Source organism: Berkeleyomyces rouxiae (assembly GCF_048999995.1).
Source record: "Berkeleyomyces rouxiae strain 22BRR77 chromosome Unknown BrBRR77_ptg000002l, whole genome shotgun sequence".
In the NCBI taxonomy this organism is placed as follows: domain Eukaryota; kingdom Fungi; phylum Ascomycota; class Sordariomycetes; order Microascales; family Ceratocystidaceae; genus Berkeleyomyces; species Berkeleyomyces rouxiae.
The window spans coordinates 5558799-5580169 of NW_027396492.1; the positions used below are offsets into that span (position 1 = coordinate 5558799).

The 21371-nt window shown below is 51.7% G+C and overlaps 6 protein-coding genes across 6 annotated transcripts; 2 read left to right on the forward strand and 4 right to left on the reverse strand.

Moving 5' to 3' along the window:
• Window positions 1–174: 174 nt before the first annotated feature.
• BROUX77_003111 (uncharacterized protein) lies at window positions 175–2238 on the reverse strand (the record flags this gene model as incomplete). Its single annotated transcript, XM_073747727.1, has 2 exons — window positions 175–1331; window positions 1404–2238. 2 exons carry the CDS (start codon window positions 2236–2238, stop codon window positions 175–177), a joined length of 1992 nt encoding a protein of 663 aa, XP_073608193.1.
• A 1216-nt stretch (window positions 2239–3454) lies between these two features.
• BROUX77_003112 (uncharacterized protein) lies at window positions 3455–5438 on the reverse strand (the record flags this gene model as incomplete). Its single annotated transcript, XM_073747728.1, has 3 exons — window positions 3455–4659; window positions 4713–5147; window positions 5210–5438. The coding sequence occupies 3 exons, from the start codon at window positions 5436–5438 to the stop codon at window positions 3455–3457; spliced, it is 1869 nt and encodes a 622-aa protein (XP_073608194.1).
• A 2605-nt stretch (window positions 5439–8043) lies between these two features.
• Window positions 8044–9414, forward strand: BROUX77_003113 (uncharacterized protein; the record flags this gene model as incomplete). The annotated part of the gene is made up of 1 exon (XM_073747729.1): window positions 8044–9414. One exon carries the CDS (start codon window positions 8044–8046, stop codon window positions 9412–9414), a length of 1371 nt encoding a protein of 456 aa, XP_073608195.1.
• Window positions 9415–9824: 410 nt separating this feature from the next.
• On the reverse strand, window positions 9825–13002 carry BROUX77_003114 (uncharacterized protein; the record flags this gene model as incomplete). The annotated part of the gene is made up of 2 exons (XM_073747730.1): window positions 9825–10366; window positions 10437–13002. The coding sequence occupies 2 exons, from the start codon at window positions 13000–13002 to the stop codon at window positions 9825–9827; spliced, it is 3108 nt and encodes a 1035-aa protein (XP_073608196.1).
• A 1952-nt stretch (window positions 13003–14954) lies between these two features.
• BROUX77_003115 (uncharacterized protein) lies at window positions 14955–17042 on the forward strand (the record flags this gene model as incomplete). Its single annotated transcript, XM_073747731.1, has 2 exons — window positions 14955–15096; window positions 15163–17042. The coding sequence occupies 2 exons, from the start codon at window positions 14955–14957 to the stop codon at window positions 17040–17042; spliced, it is 2022 nt and encodes a 673-aa protein (XP_073608197.1).
• A 235-nt stretch (window positions 17043–17277) lies between these two features.
• Window positions 17278–21120, reverse strand: BROUX77_003116 (uncharacterized protein; the record flags this gene model as incomplete). The annotated part of the gene is made up of 1 exon (XM_073747732.1): window positions 17278–21120. One exon carries the CDS (start codon window positions 21118–21120, stop codon window positions 17278–17280), a length of 3843 nt encoding a protein of 1280 aa, XP_073608198.1.
• Window positions 21121–21371: the final 251 nt, after the last annotated feature.

Genomic DNA, 21371 nt, shown 5'->3' on the forward strand with positions numbered 1-21371 from the left:
ATCTTTGCCAGACCCAGACTGGCTAGTGACTCCCCTGTTAACCATTTCACATAAATTATATCCTCTTTTCATTATTCTCAATGAATTACATTGTCAGATTTCTGTTCATGATACAAGCACTGTCCTAATTCCTCGCAACCTAGCCTCCCATCGTATCTGTCTTCCGTCCCCTGTCTACGCAAGTCTCACACCTGCCTCCTTGCGCTTCTTCAACTGCTGTGCCGTCACTGAACTCATGCCGACATTCTGACTCGCGTCCAGCATCGACTGCCCCTCGCGCCGCTTCTCCTCCTCAATCTTCTTGAGCTTCAGCTCCGTCTTGCCCTTGCCGGAGCCCTTGCCATGGAAGGCGTGACTCATCTGCTTGAAAGCCTCCTTGGTGTTGAGCCGGCGGCCGTCGTCGTCGACGTACTTGATTTCAAAGGTCGGCACAAAGTTTTGCGAAAAGAGCTCGGCCATCTTGCGCGACTGCTGCGTCTCGCGCTGTGCATTCTGCTGTCGCGCGTATTCCTCGCGTTCTCGCGCACTCATACGGTCTAGACGCCCGCTGTTACGGTCACGCTCGCGCTGCAAGCGCGCCGTTTCTTCCATGTCAAGCTCCATTTGGCGCTTCTTGGCGAGGAATTCTTGTTTTTTCCGGAAGGCTTCGTGCGTTTCGCTGCTATCGGTTTCTTTGAGGATTCCACGCTCTCGGAGCAGAGCAAGGGCGGAGCCCATACTTTGCGCGACAGTTTTCTCCTGCATGAGCTCCTCCTCTTCGTCGTTACTGTTCTCTCCATCTGGTGCTTCTTGTTGGTATTCGGCGTAGGCCTCTATAGGTTCGGCTTCGCCCATTTGTTGGTCACCATCTGTGTCCTTTGTTGAAGCAGTAATGGCAGATTTGGGCTTGGCACTTGGGGGTTTAGGCTTTTTCTTCTCCTCTTGTTGTATCGCGCCAATTCCAGATACAAACTCGGAAACCTCACCAATAACCAGTCCAGTGGGCTCTGCTAGAGAAGCCCCATCCTCTGGAGAGTCTGTTCTGAGTTGCTTCGCGAGATCCTCTGGTTTCATCTTCTTGCGCTTCTTGAGTGCTTCTCGCCGTTGTTTCGAAAGCGCGGCCTGGAGATCGTCGTCGTCACCCAGATCGACATCGTTTGTTTTCCGCTTCCTTGAAGGCACAGGGTCGATTTCCATTTCGTCGGCTGCAGCTACGGCAGCTTCTGTGAGCAAACCGTCTTCGTCATCGGCTCTCTTTTTGCGCGTCGACTTGGACTTTTTGCCCTTCTTGGGCTTCTTGACTTTGACCTCTGAGATGTCGAGATAATCTGAGGAAGGTTGCCCGGTTCCATCTGGAAAGGTAAAAGTGAAGTTGTTAGTATAAAATTACGAAGTAATAGAAAACAGAGTCTTGTCCGACTCACCAATCATTTCCATGTTTATCCCCCGAGGCTTAACTTTTGCAGCTTCATCCTCAAGCAGGTTGCCCAAAGCTGCGACAGCACCATTCGTATCCAACGTAAACTTGGTGTTTCTTTTCCCGTAGATCTCTTCGTCGTACTTGGAAAGCAAGCCTGCGTTCCCCGACCCGTCGTCGTCTAGCGGGTTGTAATCTGGCCGTTTTACTTTCAGCTCGAGGCGCTCCTTGAGCTTCTCTTGGTCACGGATGTCTACGTTCTCGAGCTCGTCGCCTTCCTCCTCGAGCTGATCGATTGACGCATCCTTGAGCGTGAGAATTTGCTCGTCGCCATCGCCAAACTTGTCCATCTCATGGGCAATCTTGAGACCCGCCAGATCTTTCGAAGTGTACTGGATTGCAGCAGCTGCGCGCGCCTCGGCTTCGGCCAGCTCTTCTTCCATTTTGCGCGCCTTGTCAATCTTCTTCTGGCGCTTCTTCTGACCCATGAGCCATGCCTTGGCGTCAGTATCTGCCGATTCCGCATCGCCCAGGCCGCTTCCCTCCAGTAAAGCATTGCGCTGCTCTTTTTCACGCTTTTTTTTTATCGCCGCCATGCGCTCGGCACGCTTATGCTTTTCGGCTTCGGCTTCCTGTGCTTGGCGATAGTTTTCATAGGCGGCTGCCTGGCGGGTTTCTATCGTGCTCGCAACTTCGCCGCCGTCGTCGCCATCGTTGTTCTTATTTCGGTCATCGGAGTCGGAGTCGGGAGCGGTGGGGACTGTTGCGCCGGGAACAGGCAGCGGCTTCATGCCCATAGAAGCACGTAGCTTGTTCTGTTCTTCAATCATAACAGCGTCCATTTTGTCTGTAGGGCTATGCCAGAGATTGCGTTGGTGGGTTATGAAATCGTGATCTTCTTGGTTGCGACAGACTGAATTTGGACCTACGTTTTGACAAGGCTGTACACTGGAAATAGGTCGGGGCTCAGCCTTGCATATCGCGGGTGTTCTTATTAGGGTCTATATATCTGCATGATAGGGTTATATTGCCGTTTCTCCAGACTTAAAACGTTACTTTTCAACACACTCGTAGAACACTTAATATTAGTAATGAAATCATCTCAAAAAAAGACTTTGTCCCTGATGTTATAAACAAAACTTCGTCATCACCCAGCAACTGCCAAAAAATCTTCTAGATGAAAAAGGGCTTTGCGCGTCTTGCCCCACTAAAACGCCGCGTTATGTATGGCCAGCCACCCGCCCCACATATAATGGCCCCACCTAGATGAGGCAATCTTCAAGTATAAAGTTCAGCCCATCTGCCGCCTTCTACCTGTATTTTCTTTTCCTCTTTCAATCCAAGGAGCTGTGCCCTGTGATCCCCTGGCCACAACTTGAGAAGAAGGGTTCGTCCCTCTTTTCTTGTTTGGTTTCAGGGTCGAACGCAGATGGCAGTTCGATCGTTCTATGGAGCCACTTTATTCCGTGGTGTCATCCGATCGACAGTTCCCAGAACAAGTCAGCTGGTTGGCCTTATCCGGGATTTCGTTTGTACTTTGCGCATGCTCGCCCTCGTGGCTGAGCGGCGCGGGGGAGAAAACCTGGGGGAGACTGACCAATATGCTGCGGCCGCTATATTCCACCCCTTTTTTCTGAGGTCATTGATCATTGAAGTTGAGGATACCCATGGTTGGCCACATTTTATCTGATACAAACTCTAAGAAGTTATTCGTAAACTACCGTGATTCTCTTGTAGTTGCATTAAGCCTTTCGACTTCGTCGCAAGACGCTCTACCGTATGGCAAGGACTTCTGAAGGCTGAAGATTTGCAAAACAATCTTGGCAATCCATCCATCTTCAAGTTGTTCTGTCATGTGACGGGATTCCCTTTCGAGTAGACAGGCTAATCAACCTCAAACTCAAACTAACATCATCTGCACATTTCACTTGCTTTGTGCAACTTGAATATTGCCATCATTCATGTTCATATTATTCATACTCATTCCCTATCTGAACAATCCTCCTCCTGACCCCCTTCTTCTCCTTATTTCCCACATTTCATCACAAAATCCCCTCTCTACGAGCTGGAAACGCTGTAAGCGCCGTTCCAGCTGGTGCTGACTGTGACAGTAGAGGTGGAAGCGCCAGCCGACAAGACTTTGTTGTTACCATTCTCCCATGTGATACCGCCATCAGAGCCGACACGAATGAACTTGAACTCTAGACCACTGCCCTTGGGAATGGAGGTGGTCAGAGACCACAGCGGGTTGCTGTCAGTGTAAGAAGAAGCCGACAGAGCCAGTCCGGATGCGGGATCCCACGATCCAAAGTCGGACGTGTTACCAACAACCTTGATGTTCTCGCCAAAGTAGGTGGTAGCCAACTCGTTGAAGATGAGCTTGGCATCGTTGGACCCGTCGTCGCCTTCTCCCGAGTTGCCACCGCCAGCACCAGGAGCAGCGCAGTTGGCAGCAGCAGTGTAAGTTCCAGTGACAGTGGTAGGGGTGCAGGTACCAGGAACAGAAACAGCCGAAGCGCCAACCCAGCTGGGAGGAATAGTACCGGCGCGACGCTCAGTGGCAGAGAGGAAGGCAGCATACGACCAGGTTAAGTCATGAGCAGAAAGAGGAGAACCGCTGGACTTGTCAAACTGCTCGGCAAGAGAACCGTCAGAGGGCGTGTAAGTCTTGACAACACCAACAAAGTCATCGGCGTAGTTAGTGACCGCTGTGATAATAGACTTGAAGGTTTCCGAGTCAGAAGTGTAGGTGCCAGCAGTCAGCGACGGCAGCAGGTCGGTGAAGAAGGGCAGGGAGGTCGAGGTGACGGTGATGGAGCCAAGTGCTTTCCAAGTAATGACCGAGTCATAAAGCTGCTCAGCGACAGCCAGAGTGCAGAGGTACCAAGGGTTTCCATTGTAGTAGACATCCTCAGCATAGCGGCCAACGGCAACAGCAGTGCCGGCGGCCTTGCCTGAGTTAATGCTGTAGACAGAGCGGAACGAGTCGACCAACTTCTTGGTGGTAATCAGTTGCTTAGGCGAACAGGGTTGGAAAGTCGCGTCATCACAGCCAGCCGAAGGGTCAAACAAATGGATAGACGTCAGGGGAGTATTGGCATCTAGACCAGTCCGGCTAGTGCCAGTCTGCACATTGGAGACAATGAAGCCCTTGCTCGAGGACCAGAAGGTCTGGAGGTAGCACAGGATCTGGGGTGACACAGCATCATAACCAGAGTGGGCCTTCCCAAGTCTGGCGGCCAGAGCAGAACCCTCGACAAGAGCTAAGAGTAGGGTTAGTATATGTTTTCTTTGCTTCACCTACGGCTTTACTTACCTCTGTACTGAGCGCCAACCGTGAAGAACGACGAGCCTTGGACTTCTTCCCAAAGATCAAAACCAGTGTTGTTCCAGTACTGGGCAACATAGTTGAGATCGTTTTGAATCACCTGCCACAGTTTGCAGTCGGTGGATAGCTCATTGTCAAGGAGATAGTTGTAGTAACCAATGAGCGCTGTAGCACGCAGGGCCGGACCATCACGTTGGGGGCGGCCCCAAGCACCCGTGAACTGCGTCATATCAACGTAGAACTTGGGCTCACCGAGGCCTGCACCAGTGGCAAATGTACCCGACGGGTTTGTAACAGTTTGAAGTTGGGCCTGAGAGGTAGCATAATCCTGAATAACAGGCAGCAGCAGATCTGTATCGGTATTGACATTGTCAATGATTTCCTTAAGGACCAAAGCCGCATCACGGGTCCAAGTGTACCAGTCTAAGCCATGAGTTAGCCAGCACCCTTGTGTAGAGGAGGAGCCGATAGTATATTCAACTTACAGTCAGGGTTTGACTTGGAAGGCGAAGCTACCACAATACCGGCACTAGCACCCTGGGCGGAACATCCAGACGAGCCAATATTGCAGAGCAGCTTGGACAGGGCAATGGGACGTCCAGTAGTGATAAACGAGTCAATGTCAGCGCGCTTGTGGTTAACGGGCTTAGCTAGGGCACCAGTGGCAGCCAGAGCCCAAGCCGTAGCAGCGATAGCTGTCTTGGAGAAGACCATTGTAGATGATAGAGGATAGACCAAAGAGGATTGAAGACGAGAGACAGAAGCAAAAGCAGAGGAATCAGAATGGCTGGAGATCTCAGAAGAGAAGAAGAACCCGTGCCTGATGAGCAAGAGAGATCCGAGAAGAGTGAGAACGAGAAAGAAGAAGGACCTAGTTATAGTTTTTTTGCATCATATTAGCAAGTGGACATACCGGACGAGCAATGATGAGAAGGTTTGTGACCCGCAATACCCCGGAGTGGAGTATCGTGACAGGAGCCGGAGATACAAGTTGGGTAAGTTGGAAAGGGCCGAATAAATATGGGGGGGATGTACATGAATCAAAGGCAATGATTCAGGGTAGGCTGGTAGTCATAGGGCCAGAGAGAAGACAGGATAGAAGAAAAGGGGCCAAAGGACAAGAGGGTTCGGGAGTATTCAAGGACAGAGACAGTAGGATCGCGGGATGTCTGGGATACACATCGGGGCACACTGAACAGTGCACGTTCAAGTTGAGTCCCGCTTGGTTGGGAGAGCACAGGAGAAAAGGCCAGAGATGTGCCTAGACCCGAGATACCATCATCAGCCAAAAGACACTCTACTCTGTTCCGCACTAGCTTCCCCAGATTTTCCACAGATTCAACTGCCATACATGGGGGAACATAGCCAAGCAGGATGACGGCTAATAGCCTAAAGTTCAGCGTCTCTGTCTCCTCTCTTAAACGGACCGATACCAGCGATTTATCCAGCTTTATGACCGGGGAAGGGAAGAGTTACATTGAACGCCCTGGAATGCGAGGAGTAATTTTATAGTGTCGAGGACGGGGGTTGTTTTGAGCTATGGAGCTGGGTTTGGAGCCAAACATGGAGCCGCCATGATATGAGGGTGACATTTCGGTCGGTAATAGTGAGTCTCAGAAAATATATCAAGGCAGAAGCAAGTTATCAATATGTCAAAAAAGGAGACAATGGAGGAGAGATGAAAGAAGACAAAAGGGGTGCGGCTGCGAAGAAAAAGAAAAACAACATGTGGCCACGATTTCGATCAAGACATGTCCAGCACTCTGGGTGAGCAACAAGAGCAACTGCTGTGTTTTCTAGAGGGTTTAGACTCTCGAGTACAGGTTGTAGTTGCTACTTGTATCAGGACAAACAAGACAAGCAAGCGCGGAAGGTCCGAGCAAGACTAGAAAAGAGAACGACCACGGCAAAACGGAAAGAGGAAGGGAGCATGTCGCAACTGCAACTGTAACTGCAACTACAACTACAACAGCAACGGAAGCTTCATAAAAGAGAAGCTACAAGCTCTTGGTTTTCGGGCCGTCAACTTTCTCCAACCAATTACATAATACAACCATATGTGCTGTCGTTTTTCACGTGCATCGTTCCAAGTAGGGCTCGACATGAACAACCAGTCAAGACTTGTTAGTTCTATACCCCACGCTAAAGGAAGAAAGAGGGGCCGGCTTGGGCTGTCCAACAATGCGAAAGTAGTTGCTGAACAAGGGCAAAGCGGCACATAACCTGCGTCATCCACTTATACGGCGGACAGCTAGTCAACGACGTGCCGGGGCTGGTTTTGTAAGCCACAAAAGCCAGCAAGCCAAATACATGTGAGCCAACATATATGGCATGTGCTACTAACTACGTGTTAACTAATGAACAACTGTCTCGGCCTCTGCGCTGAGGGGATTTCCGCTCTATGTTGCAAGCGGAAGGTGCAGACAGTCCTTTTCTTCATCAGTTCCTTCCCAGTGCTACCTAGCCCCATGCCCAGGCCCATGTCCATGCATGGCTTTGATCTTCTTCCAGTGAACTACCTATGGTTGACTACTTATGTGTACATACAAGTAACTGACTAACTATTTACTCTTATTTGCTTTTACATGCTTATGTATTAGTATTGCCCAAGCTTTAGATATTCTCTCGGCACTACTACCTCTTGCTTCTCCAAGAGCTCCATCCGTAGCCTACTGTGGGGGCTTCTGGCTGGCTACCAAATACATAAGATGGGAAGGAAGTAAACTCGGGCGCCAGTGGAGGCATGATTCACAGGGCAGTTGCAGAAAGCCGAGAGCAGGGGTCATGAGACTACTTGTAGTACTTTGCTGCGTTTTCACATGCAAATGCAGGCTTGCATCAATCTTGTCATTTGGCTAGCCTGGTTAGGCTGGACTGTAGCAGTTGCACATGTATGTACTACCGTCATCTCCTTCTAAGCCTCCTAATGCCTTGAGAACGTCTTCACATGCTGTTATGAGTGATCTAACCGCCGCCGCCAAAGAAGTTGGAGGTTGGAGACAACAGTCTGAGCTTTAGAGCTCCTCCTCGCCCCATGTTGTGTTTTTGGATAAAGGGCTGGAATTAAGTGGAGTCTGCTCACCCTAAACCCTAACATAGCGTCTTCCTTTTCTCTTCAAAACAACAGTCCCTCATTAGATATTTCTGAGCAATCATTCACAGTACCATACACCCCTCCCTCAACGAAGCGGTTCAGACGTCCTCGCCCGTGTGCTGCTTCTCTTTCACACCCCGATTTTACTTGATGACATATTGTGTTATTAACTCACAACACTTATTCGCCGGTAAAATCGCTCCTCACCGCCCGCATTCTCACAAAATGGCTGCCGCAGCTGCCCCTCCCCTATCTCAGTCACAGTCCCTGTCAACGAGAAAGACCGAGATTTCACCCTTGCCTAGCTTCTCTCCTGATCTCTACGAGCGTGCATGGTGCTCAATTCCGCACCCGACTCTGCCACTGCTAGCCACTGCCCATGCTAAAAGCGTCACCATCTTCTCATTGTCTACCCTGACTAAGCACAGTTCACTGAGTGGTGGCCACAGCCGATCAATTCGCTCCTTGTCATGGAAGCCAAATCTAGAGGCGGATGGCATGTGTCTGGCAACTGGCAGCTTTGATTCCACTGCCGGCTTATGGCGCTGGGAAGATGGCGATGAAGATGAGACTTCCCTAGAGCGCGAGGTCATCCGCTCGGGTGCTGATGCAGGCACCGGTGGCTCTGATGACAATGGTAGCAAAGAATGGGAGTTCACCCTGGTTCTTGAGGGCCACGATTCGGAAATCAAATCAGTGCAGTTCTCACCTTCAGGTGTATACCTGGCCACTTGCAGCCGCGACAAGACCCTATGGATCTGGGAAGATATTGGTGCCAGCGAAGGCGATGATGAATGGGAGACTGTGGCCGTTCTTAATGAACACGAGGGCGACATTAAGGCCGTTTCTTGGTGCCCTGATGTTCCCGGTCGCAACACACGCCGTACATACGCCAGTGATGTACTGGCGAGCGCTAGTTATGATAATACCGTACGCATATGGCGTGAAGATGGCGACGGTGAGTGGGTTTGTGTCTCTGTGCTCGAGGGTCACACCGAAACGGTATGGGGCATGCAGTGGGAAGCGCGGCCGCGTGATGGCGATCGGTTCCCGCGCCTACTGACCTTCTCGGCCGACCGGACTGTACGCATCTGGGAACTCCAAGAGGAAGACGACGCAAGTGAAGGGTCTAAGAATATCGGAAGCTCAGCTGGCGGATTTGGCGGTGCGTTGGGAAGTATCCCAAACACTATGCGCCGGGCTCTTCGCGAGACATGGAACTGTGTTGCTATTCTCCCACAGGCTCATACGCGTGAAATCTACGCCGCATCATGGAGTGCTCTGTCTGGCCGCGTAGCGACAACCGGTAGCGACAGCCATGTGGTGGTCTATGAGGAAGAGGCAACTACCGCATTTGCAGCTGCTGCTTGTGAGGGTGCGGCCGAGGTTGATGTTGAAAGTCCCGGCCCAGGAAGTTGGAAGGTAGTTACGTCATATAAACAGGCTCACGGCGCCTATGAGATCAACCACATCACGTGGTGTCGTCGGTTTGACAATGATGCAAATGCACAAGAGGGTGTGCAGGAGATGCTTGTCACGACTGGCGATGATGGAGTTGTGCGCCCATGGGCAGTTTCTTCATCAACATTGATCTGACGTCATGGAAAGACCTGTGTCTTTCATTAAAATTAAAAATATTCACATAGACTTAAACACATTCAAAATGTCTTCAATCACCACATCGGGTTGCATAATTCATCGATTTTGTAGTCTAGTCTCATTACCACACTCGTAAAAATGTGGTATGCAAAGGACGGGAAGGAGAGACAAGGGAGAAATAGAAAAGAAGTCTAGATAAAAGCACAATAGAACAACAGAGAATGAAAGAGATAGAGTGAGAGTGAGAGACTAGTACATAAAGGAGTAGACGGAGGAAAAAAACCGCTGCCCTGGGTATATGTGGGCGCATGTAGGAGAGAGCGAGGGAAGAAGAACATAACGCAAAAGAAGCATCCTAGGTTACACGGCGAAGCTAGGGGATACAAGTACGGTACTTGCTAGCGTGTTTACTCACCCTTGAGCTTGTCCTGGGTAACCGAGAAGGCAGCCTCTAGGAGATCGGACTCCTCCTTGAGATGCATCTTCTTCATACCTGTAGCGACCGAAGCGCTGGGGTTGCGGCCAGCGTACATGACGTGCTTGCGGTTGTGGTGCTGGGTCTGGTTTAATAGGGTCTCGATACGCGGCTGGGTGAAGGTCCAGGCACCGGCGTTCAGAGGCTCCTCCTGGGCCCAAACAATAGTCTTAGCATTGGGGTAGGAATCCAAGTTCTCCTTAAGTTGTTGCCAAGGGAAGGGATGCAGCTGCTCGATACGGGTAATGGCAACGTTGTCAATCTTGTTGTCAATACGGTGCTTGTGCAGAGCAGCGTAGACCTGACCAGAGCAGAGAATGACACGGTCAACATCCTCATTAGACTTGAGGTTGCCAGTCTTGTGCTCGGGATCAGAGATGATCCACTGGAACTGAGAGTCACCCAGGAACTCCTCAATGTCAGAGCGGGCCAGGGGGTGACGCAGCAGGGACTTGGAAAAGAAAATAACCAGGGCTACATATTTTGGGATCAATTGTCAGCAATCAGACGCTAATAAAATTCAAAGTGTGTGAGAGGAGCTTACGCTTGCGGAACTGGCGGTTCATCTGGCGACGCATGATGTGGAACAGGTTGGAAGGGCTTGTCATCATGGCAATCTGGACGTTGCAGTCCTGGTGCTGGCGGGCCAGCTTGGCATCCGAGGGGTAGAAACGGGGGTCCTCCGAGCATAGCTGGAGGAAACGCTCAAGGCGTCCGGAGGAATGCTCAGGGCCCTGGCCATCGTAACCGTGGGGCAGGGACATCACGAGACCAGTGCGCTGCATCCACTTGGCCTCACCAGAAGCAATGAACTGATCAATGATGCACTGGGCGTTGTTGGCAAAGTCACCGAACTGGGCCTCCCACATGACGTAAGCATTGGGCGAAGATAGAGAGTAACCGTACTCAAAGCCGAGAACACCGAACTCGGACAAAGACGAGTTGGAAACGACAAACTTGGCTTGGTCCTCGGAGATGTGCTGCAGAGGAGTGTACTGGTCCTCAGTAGCCTGATCATGGAAGACAGCGTGACGCTGGGAGAAAGTACCACGCTCAACATCCTGGCCAGAAACACGAACATGGTGGCCCTCAGCAACCAAGGTACCGAAAGCCAGAGCCTCAGCAGTAGGCCAGTCGATGTTGGTGCCTTCCAGAACGGACTTGGTACGGTTGGCGACAATACGCTTCAGGTTTTTGTGCATGGTGAAGCCCTCAGGAGCGCTGCCGATCTTGGTCGCAATGGCATCCAGCAGTTCGCGCTGAACACCAGTGGGGCTATGAGGGAGAATCTCGGTAGCCAACTCCTTGGGGGACTTGAATCCATTCCAAGCAGAGGTAGTCCACTCCTTAGAGGTGGGGGTGTAGTCCTTGGACTTCTGGAAGCTCTCCTCGAGGGTATCCCACACCCACTTCTTGTGCTCGTCGATATCCTCCTTGGTGAAGGTACCCTCATCCAGAAGTTTCTTGACATAGATGTCAATCTGGGGGTTCTTGGCCTGAATGCGTTTGTACATCAGGGGCTGGGTGAAGGCAGGCTGGTCGGTCTCATTGTGACCGTGCTTACGGTAGCAGACCAAGTCAATGACGACGTCACTGCGGAACTTGGCGCGATAGTCGGCTGCCAGCTGGGAGATGAAGTTGACGGCCTCAACATCATCGGCGTTGACGTGGAAAACGGGAGCGTCAATGGCCTTGGCAATGTCCGTGCAGTAGGGAGTGGAGCGGGCAAAACGGGGGTCAGTGGTGAAACCAATCTGGTTGTTGACGACGATGTGGATGGTGCCACCAACTGAGTACTTCGGGAGAGAGTGGAAAGACAGACACTCGTACACGATACCTTGAGCAGCTAGAGCAGCATCACCGTGAAGCAGAATGCTCATGGCAGTGTCGTGGGTCTCCTCATCATTGTTGTAGTGCTGAATAGCACGAGTCTTGCCCATAACAACGGGGTCCTCGGCTTCCAGATGAGAAGGGTTGGCGACCAGAGACAGGTGGACGCGCTTACCGGAGGGAGTAGGACGCTCGAAGTTCATGCCTAGGTGGTACTTGACATCGCCAGAGCCCTCATCGGAGGCATTGGCGGTACCGGCAAACTCGGAGAAGATGGACTCGTTGGGCTTGCGAACGACGTTGGACAGAACGTTGAGACGGCCACGGTGGGGCATACCAATGACAATATCCTTGACACCATGGTCGACACTGCGGTCAATCAGGGCCTTCATACCAGGAATCAAAGTCTCACCACCCTCAAGACCGAAACGCTTGTCATTGGGGTACTTGGTAGAGAGGAAAGATTCGAAACTGGAACCCCAAATGAGACGATCGAGGATACGGCGCTTCTCATCAACAGAGTAAGTGAAAGGCTGGGGAACCTCAAGGCGCTCACGAAGCCAGTCGCACTTTTCACGGTCGGGAATGTGGATGAACTCGCTGCTAGAAGAACCGCAGTAGATGCGCTCGCAATGGGAAATGATCTCGCGCAGAGTCATCTTCTCGCGGCCGGCCTCCTTGAAGCGAGGCAGGATACCAGGGCCCAGATTGAACTCGGTGTCCAGATCCTTTTCAGTGAACTGGTAGAAGCTGAGGTGGAGCTCGGGAGGGTTGATGTTGCCGAAGCCCTTGGCCTGGTCGGTATTGCGGATGCCGAGGGGGTCAATCTTGGCCTTGTGGTGGCCACGAGCCTGGTAGGCGCGCACTAAAAGCTGGACCTTGAGATGGTCTTCAGTGACTTTGTCCTTGATATCCATGGAAGAAGTCAAGTTGGAGATGTCGCCACCGGCATTGGGGAGCAGGGTGGGAGGAGCCTGGAAGGCCTGGGACATGGGCATATCACCAGTCTCCATGTTCTTGAAGTATGCCTGCCACGAGGCATGCACACTAGAAGGGTTCTTCTTCCACTGGATGTACATCTCATCAATGTAGCTGATGGCATTGGAGGTCAGGAAGCTGTCATTGGGGTCGGGAGGCGAGGCCTTGATCGTAGATTGCAAACGTTGCTGCAGGTTGTTGGCAATGGCCAAAGGAGCACGGCGGGCGGACAAGGCTTTGAGGGCGGGTTGCGACGAGCGCAAGAGGCCCTTGCTGGCCCGAAGGACAGAAGAGGACAGCATGATGAAGGATATGCTGTGTCGAGAGACGGAGGGAGATGTCGAGAAGGAGGACGAGGCCAAGCAATGACAGGAAGTGTGTCAAGATGTACAAGTATGGGGCGTGATTGGAGGTGTGGGTGGGTTTGTGGTCGGGGTTACTGCGCAAGCAAAAGCGAGGCTCGGCCGAAGGGTTGCGCTCGGGACGGGGAAGGCTCAGTGTTGGCGGCGGTAAACCGAGTTTTGGAGATTGATATTGGCTGTGGATAGAGTCACAGCAACCAAAACCAAGACGAAGGAAGCTGAGGTGAGAAAACCACACAGCAATTGCAAAAGAAAGCAAAAAAAGAAGAGAAGACAAGTAAAGAAAAGAAAAAAGCGGAAGCTAAAAGAACAAATTCTCAAATGAGCGGCGGAGTAAGTCAGGCGCCAGGAATATTGAGTCGAGGCTCTTTGGAACGAAAGAGATCTCGCAGCGGTGGTGAAGTGGGTAATGCCGTGTGCTAAGAAAAATGGGCGAGAAGAAAAAAGGGAGAGAGAGTCCAGTGGGTAGAGGGCCTGGAAGAGAGCCTGGCAGAGAGCCTGGCAGAGGGCTGGGAAGGCGCGGTTTTCGGGAAGAGAATGCTACAGGCGCTGTTATTGGTCTGGAGCCCCTTCTGAGCTTGTGCGTGGACGGCAGGTGCAGTAAAGAATGGGGCCCGCTGACCCGTTTGCCGTTCCTGCCGCTGGCCAGGCAGGCAGGAAGAGGGCGGTGGTTTACGGAAACAACGGGGGGCATAGCCCAGGAGGGAGAGGGACATCTGTGCAGGTACAAGTACATGGTAGATGTCGATCTGTCTATTGCTTGCTTGCAGATATTGTGATTGTGCAAGTGTACCTGTACATTGTATACTAGTTTACGGTCTCACTCAAGCTTGCCTGCTTCTTCGCCAACAAAGGGCCTTGTTCGGCGTCTTTCTCCCATCAAATACACAACGAGCTTGCCGAAGCTCCAGCAAACTTCCTGACACAGGTCCCGATTCCCGATTCCCGCCTATGCTTTTCAATTTCAATTTCCTAGGGTTCACGTGACACACATAGCTAGGATTTGTGCAGCTGTTGCTGTGCGGTACTTGCACGCTCCACTACCTTCATTTAGCAATACCTGCAAGGGCCGGGAGCGCTGTTGATTGGCAGAGTGGAACTGAAAATAATGGGGATCGGGGACATACAGCCAATCAGCACGGCTCCAAATAATGGCCAGCTTTTCTTGGTTAGCGTAGCCATGAAACTAGTTGAAATTTATTCTCCAGTGACCTTGAATAGTCCTTGTTTTTGCCCGTTTCTGGAGAAAAAAAGATGTTCAATGCAAAGCTGGGCTTGAAACTGTTCGAAGAAGAGCAAACCCTTAGTAAAGCAAATTTTCAGGCTGAATAGAGAAGTCTCCCCGCAATTGAAGAGGAAAAAATCGGGACCCACCTGGTTCTACGAGAGAAGGAAACAGAAGCCTGGGTTTTGGAGGACTTGGAGCCTTGGAAGGAACCTGTCAGATGAATACTAACACGATTAACTAACTAGTTACACTGACACCTTCTAGTTTTGCCTACCATGTCGTGTCTTGGCTCCACAGCCACAAGCGCCACAACACGAGCCCAGAATTCTGTGGCTGAATCTGCATCTCGCAATACAATGAACAATGGCTCGCCTGGCCGGCTCGCCCACTTTGAAATCTCCATCAACCAACGCCCTCTGCACGTCATTGTTGTTCTATTTTTTTTTACGCCGACGCCCGTGCTTGAAATTTCCGACCTCCAAATCGCTTATGCAAGCCTGCGCTGATCTGATCGTGCAAGCTTCAGTAGCACAAACTACCGGTGCCATCTGATATCTGGCCCTAATTGTCTGGAAGGCTTGGAAGGCTTGGTAGCAGAGGGTCTCCAAGAACCAGCAGAGGGCATGCTGTGAATCGCTGAGCCGAGACAAAGGCCAATCTCACGATGCCAGCCCCCACCGGCCAAGCGGCCTTCAAGAAGAAGGATGGTGTTATTGGCTTGACTGTCGACAACAAGCATGTGACGTGGACGCCGATGCCCGGAAATGGGCCACCGACAGTGTCGTTGGCCGTGGCAAATATCACCAGTAAGAGGACTCTGGCGCGTATCTGTTTTGACGTGGCGCCAATCGGCATGCTAACCATCAGCGCAGACCTGCAGCAGACTCCAGATAGCGCACCAAAGGTGATGCTGAAGATTTTCGAGAAAGGCCCAGACGGCGGAGACGCTGTTGCATACTTGTTCCATTTCAATACCCCCGAAGCTCGACCACAAGCAAATGCTGTGAAAGATGCCCTCTCGAACTTGATAACTGGGATGCGCGCAAATGACCCTAGCGTACCCAAGCCGGCAGCAACAACCCCTAACAATGGCACCGCGGTTCCTAATGCAGCAGCAGCAGCAGCCGCGGCAGCGGCAGCAACACTGACTAACGGGTCAGTTTCCGGGTCTATGGCCTTTGCCGCGGCTGTAAAATCTTCACAGGCCCTCTCGACAAAATGGTTCGATGACAACCAATTGAAAATGGACATTGAGCTTCAGCAGTCGCTCATGAAGAAAGATCGCGATCTGCACCAGACGTACATGGAAGCACGACGAACGAAGCCTGAGACTATATCGGACGGTGCCTTCAACTCGCAGTTCTGGTCTACACGTACAACTCTTCTGCGCGCCCATGCGATTGAGACGAACCAGAAGAAAGGCGCATACAATGTCTTGTCTACTGTGAAGCCGCGCACAGTTGATGGCGAGCTGAAGCTGAACATCAGTGTAGAGCAAGTACAGATGATCTTTTCGCAGCATCCGCTTGTCAAGCGCATTTACAACGAGAATGTGCCAAAGCTGAGTGAAGGCGAGTTTTGGTCACGCTTCTTTCTTAGCAAGTTGTCTAAAATGCTTCGAGGCGAGCGTGTAACTGACGTCGACAACCGCGATGCCCTTTTCGACCGCTACGATGCCGCCGAAGATACGCGGGGGTTTTACTCTAGAATGCTGACCCAACAGGTTCCTGCCATCATCGATATCGAAGCCAATGAGGAGGATCAAGGTGGCATGAAGACTGGAAATCGCGCCGATGTTGAGATGCGTCCTCGTGCCAATGTCCCTATTGTCAAGACTTTAAACAGTCTTAGCGAAAAGATCATGGCCAATGTGGCTCCGTCAGATGCAGATCCTCTGGCGCCCAAGGGTCTCGATGAAAGCACCTATAACCAACTGATGTTGCGCGATCTCCAAGGAGATGCAGCTGAAAATCGCATCATACTCAATGTCAAGGAGCAAAATTTGTTCTTCACAAAAAAGGAGATGGATCCGTCATCCAATGCAAGCGTATTCACCAAGCAGGACCCCAAAGCAGTCTTGCAACAGTTCCAGGCTGAGATGGGTACGTTGGCAAATAGGGCAGGCAACGGGCTTGATTTGCATGCCATGATTGGTGTTGATGATACCGAAGCTGAAGTTGAAGCTGAAGCAAACGGCGCCTCTGTGAATGGTGCGCCAAATGGGGATACGAATAAGCCCATGTATGTTGGATCCCGAGCTGCTCGTCAGGCTGCTGAAAAGGACGTCCTGGACGTAGTTATTGCAAAGCGCAACCAAGTCCACGGCGACCTCAAGGAGTCAGACTCGCCCCTTGGCCTATCCCCTTCACTTGCCGAGCGGTGCACCATCACGCATGCCACAACTATGGAATTTCTGAACCAGTTCTGGACGGCATTCCTCTCGGGTGACCCAGACCGTGCCGGCGAGCTACCATACCTAGTAGAGTCTCTGAAGCGGTCTGCTGTGCGCATCTATGCTGTCGGCGACGAAGCCGAGGCTGAGCGGAATGTGGTCATTGAGGCTAAGAAGACAGAGATTAGAGAGTACTACAAAAAGACCGGCAAGAAATTGCGCTGGAAAGCAGATAGTGTAGGCGGCGGTAAATCGGCTGTCGTGACCATGATGAGGCCAACGCTGGAGGCGCTGGCCAAAGCTGAGGTCGAGTACAAAAAGGCGCTGGCGGCGGAGGGCATATTGCCGTCGACTGAGTAGGGATCATGATGAGGGATAACTACATGACAGAGATGTCATCATTATGCAAAGTGCGATATCTTCAATATGGATCAACTACTGGCGATAGCTAACGTATGAGTAATAAACAGGATAGAGACAGCAAGCAAATGTATAAAAACTGACTAACCCCATGTTTCGCCGTGTTGGGCGCCCTACGAAGTAGTTGATAAAAACGGTGAAATTGAACGTCTACCCATCCCCCTATGCTTTTATGCTAAAGTTCTTTCTTCTCTGCCTGGTCTTTCTCACGCTTTGTCTTGCGTACCCGCACATCTTCAGCATCTACAGTCTTCTTGTCCTCTCCCGGCATCGCAAAACCCATTGACGTCTTCTTTTTCCGCTGGCCCGGCTTGCCATGCAGGTCGTCGAACTTGCGAATGGCCTTCATGCTGTCCATGTCTTCACTGATTGACGCGCCAATCTCCTTAAGCGCGTGATCAAAGTGGGACTGGCGCAGTGTGCGACGAGCCGGGTACGTGTACGGCTGGTCGTTGTCGGCGTGGCGGTCGGCTTCTTCGGTTTCCTCGCGCACCGCGGCCATGGCAGCAGCGACGCACATGTTCTTCAGGTCAGAGCCCGAGTACAGCGGTGTGAGCTTGGCAAGAGCCTCGATCGACACATCGGGGTCAAGCTGCTCGTCGCGCAGTAGAATCTTGAGAATGGCAGCGCGATCTGACTGTACGGGTAGATCAATCAGCAGTTTGCGCGGCAGCCGACGCAACACGGCCTCGTCAAGGTCAAATGGACGGTTGGTAGCAACCATGATGAAGGCGTTTGTCGAGCTCATGCCATCCCACTCGCGGAGGAACTCGTTGATAATTTCACGGTGTGACGTCATGCTCGATGTGCGGGACCGGCTGGCTAGCAGAGCGTCGGCTTCATCAATGAAAATGACCAGTGGTGCGAGCTTCTTGGCTAGTGAGAATACTGCTGCCACGTTCTTTTCGCCCTGACCAACCCACATCTCGTTGATGCTAGCACCGCTGATTTGCAGCATGTTGGCGCCACTCTCTTTGGCCACGGCCTTGGCTAGCAGTGTTTTTCCAGTACCCGGTGGTCCGTACAAAAGACAACCAGGGATGCGGTCGCGTGCAAGCACACCATAGCCAAAGGCCTCCGGGCGCTGCAGCGACAGCATGGTTAGCAACTTCAAAGCTTGAATAGTCGCCGGCGGTGCTTGGACATCGGCAAACGTTGTCTTGATGAGTGACGCGTTGACTAGTCCTGCCAGGAGCTTTTTCTCATTTTCGTTAAATTTGCCTGAAGAGGCCCCGTTCAAGGGTAGAGCTGCCATGTCGGGGTTTTGCCAGTCTACTTCCCGGCCGCCGCGAGATATGGGGCCTGACGTGCTGGCTTTGAATGGGTGAGAAGCGCCAGCATTAGCGCTGTCGCTATCGTTGGTGGCTTGATCGGCCTCAGAAGAGCCTGGCTTTGGTAGCGGCACGTGCATGTGGTGCTTGTGTGAATGCGACGGGTGATGCTTGTGCTTATTTGATGGCGATGAGGTTTTCTTCAACTGTTGAGCCAACGCTGCTTTCTTTCCAGTTTCAGAAAGCGGACTGTTATCTGTCTCAAGCTCTTCATAAACCTGCGAGAAAGTTGCAGCAGAGACAGCATAAGGGCTTTGGTAAAGGCCAATGATGCGCCGTGCAAGCGGATACAGCTCAGTGAAGGGTACAATGCCAGACCCTATAATTGGCTCGTAGTCTCGCCCCAGGTTATCCCGGAGTTCGTCGAATAGTTTCTTAAGGGGCTCCTTGATGGCCTCCCGCGACCACCAGCCTTTCTCACGAAGGGCAGCCAAACTTTTATGGTAGCTGACGAGAGCTGAGAAGGGAAGTTGATGTTCCAGAAGCTCGGTATCAAGGGGTTCTTCCGATATTGTCTCTAAAACATGCATTAGATTGGCACAGTTTTGTTCAAGGAAGTCAATCTTTTCTGAGCCGGCCCATTCATGCGAATCAAGTGCCAGTCGGGGTTCGGCCTTGAATGGAATCAAACACTCGCTGGTAGCAATCTCTTTGACGGTCCTGACGTAGTCAGCAGAGCGCTGTCTGGCCGAAGAAGTACCAACGAGTATAATTTGTTTGCCCTTGATCCACTGGGCATCAATCATCTTTCGCAGTCGACCAATGATGAGAGCACCTTCCAAGGTCATACTGAGCTCTACAAAGTTGTCAAGTTGGACTATAACCTTGTTAGACCGTCTGTTCGGACCACCCTTCATTTCAGGAGCGTGGAGCAGACGTTCCAGAGCTGCCTGGATTTTGAGATTTCCCCAACGATCAGTGCTAGAGAGCAGATAGCCCATAGGCTCCTCTTTTATTTTTAAGAGTTCTTCCTCAAACGCTTCCTCGGCGACATCTTTAGTCGTCGCGCCAAACATGAGCTCGGCCAGCTGTGCGGGCTCGTGTTCCGCGCTTACATCCTTAAAGCCGAGGTAGTTGACGAGATCGTCGGGCAACTCAAGGGTGCCATTGAGAAACGCTGCCCGGAAACCTAGAAGAGAAAAGGGACCGCGGGACATTACCCAGTCCTGACCGAGGTACTGGCCGAGGACTTTAGACAGGTCCTGAGCGTCAATGTGGATCAGATCCGCGCCAACCGACGTAGCCACATGTTTGAGCAGAGACCTGCTAAACCGCTTGCCTCCGTACTTTGATGTTTCGATGACGGTAATGGGCCGCTTAATATCATTGCCTAGTTTTCCCGACGGTACCTTGGCATTGAGTTCAACGTAGATGGCCTTTTCAACCTCGAGAATATCAGTCACAGGGTTAGACTTGCTCGACTTTTCTGGGAAGAATGGTTGCTTCTGTAAAATCATCTCTGGAATGAACACAGTGGGTGACTGCATGTATGGCATAGACATAGCTTCAACGGTTTCATTGTTTAGACTGTCTTCACCACGTGAGAAGTCCTCGGGGGTGTTTTCCTTTGTTCTCACAGTACGATCCAAGCCCCAGTAACTCGGCGCTGATTTACGCACGACATCAATGGTCTTGAGAAGAGAGGCAGGCGGTGGCACCTTGTTCTCGACATGCCACGCATATAAAGCATACGCCGCGCTTAAAGAGGCGACAGCAGTACGTCGCTCGATAGACCCAAGGTCTCGCTGCAGCGCTTTTTTCAACTCTCCCTTTTTCCACTCGGCAAGAAGGAAATGTAGCCTGTAGCGCTCGAACGAGATTCTAGAGGATGGGTGAATATCCGTAGTAAAATCGGCAGGTGTGTTGGTGTTTAAGTCTGCAGATTGAGCGGAGATTTCTGCAGAATCTGCAGAGACTTTGTCGCTGGCTAGTTTCGACGCTTGAGAATTTGCATTGGAACCATCAGTCTTCACCATAGTGGCTTCCGAAGACTGTTGGAGTATTGATGCAGTTCCCATAGGTGCACTATCTGTAGTAGAGTTTTCCATCGCCATGTGTGCATCATCACCAACCGGCGTGTTCCTCTCTGTAGATTGACAGTTTTGTATTATATGCGGTCCGTAGAACTGTTGTAGCCATGAGGCCTGCATCGAGCGCCAATTGGGTTCGTCAAACACAGCCCAGTCTGGCTCCGCAAATGGCTCATATAGATGTACATTGCGCTGTATAAACGACTCCGGGAGATCACACGACGGGGTCTCAGCGGCCGATTGCTGTTTCGTGGCGCGGCGCAGGCGGGCCTGGGCATTTTGCTGAATACGAAGACGGCGGGCGGAAAGTGGTAGGCGGGTGTTAATGTCGATGCTATCTGTGGCGGCAGGGATTGAGGGGGGCGATTTCGAAGAATCTTCATCGTTTGGATTGTGATTGTTGTTGCTTGGAGGGTCTGAAGGTGGCGTTGGGGGTTCTGGGTTAGGGCTCACGGGAGCGGAGTCGGCTGGAGGGCTGGTGGAGGACGATGAGTCGTTTAGACAACGTGATGCATGTAGACTGCGACGACTAGTAGCTGAGCTCAAGGCAGCTGTTGCTTTGCTTGCTGACACAGTGGTGTTGGCTTGGGCCGTGGTTCTCGAGACCAAGACACTCTGACTACCAAGACGGTGATAGCATGGCGTTAATGAATGCATTGTTGAGGCCGGCTCGTAGTTGAGGCAAGGAGGCAATGATCAAAGGTTGACGCAAGAAATACAGAACAGTCGAGTACACCGCGCACTTCCAGTAGCATGTGGAAGTGGGCCGAGAGAAGCCGCTTGCGAGTATAATAGGAATGATGGCAATGAAGGTGGTAGACAAGGGAGAGGAGGATAAACAGGGAGGCCAGCAACACGCCAAAGAAATAATCTGGTGCTGTAACTGGTATGCGTCCAACGCTGTTTTG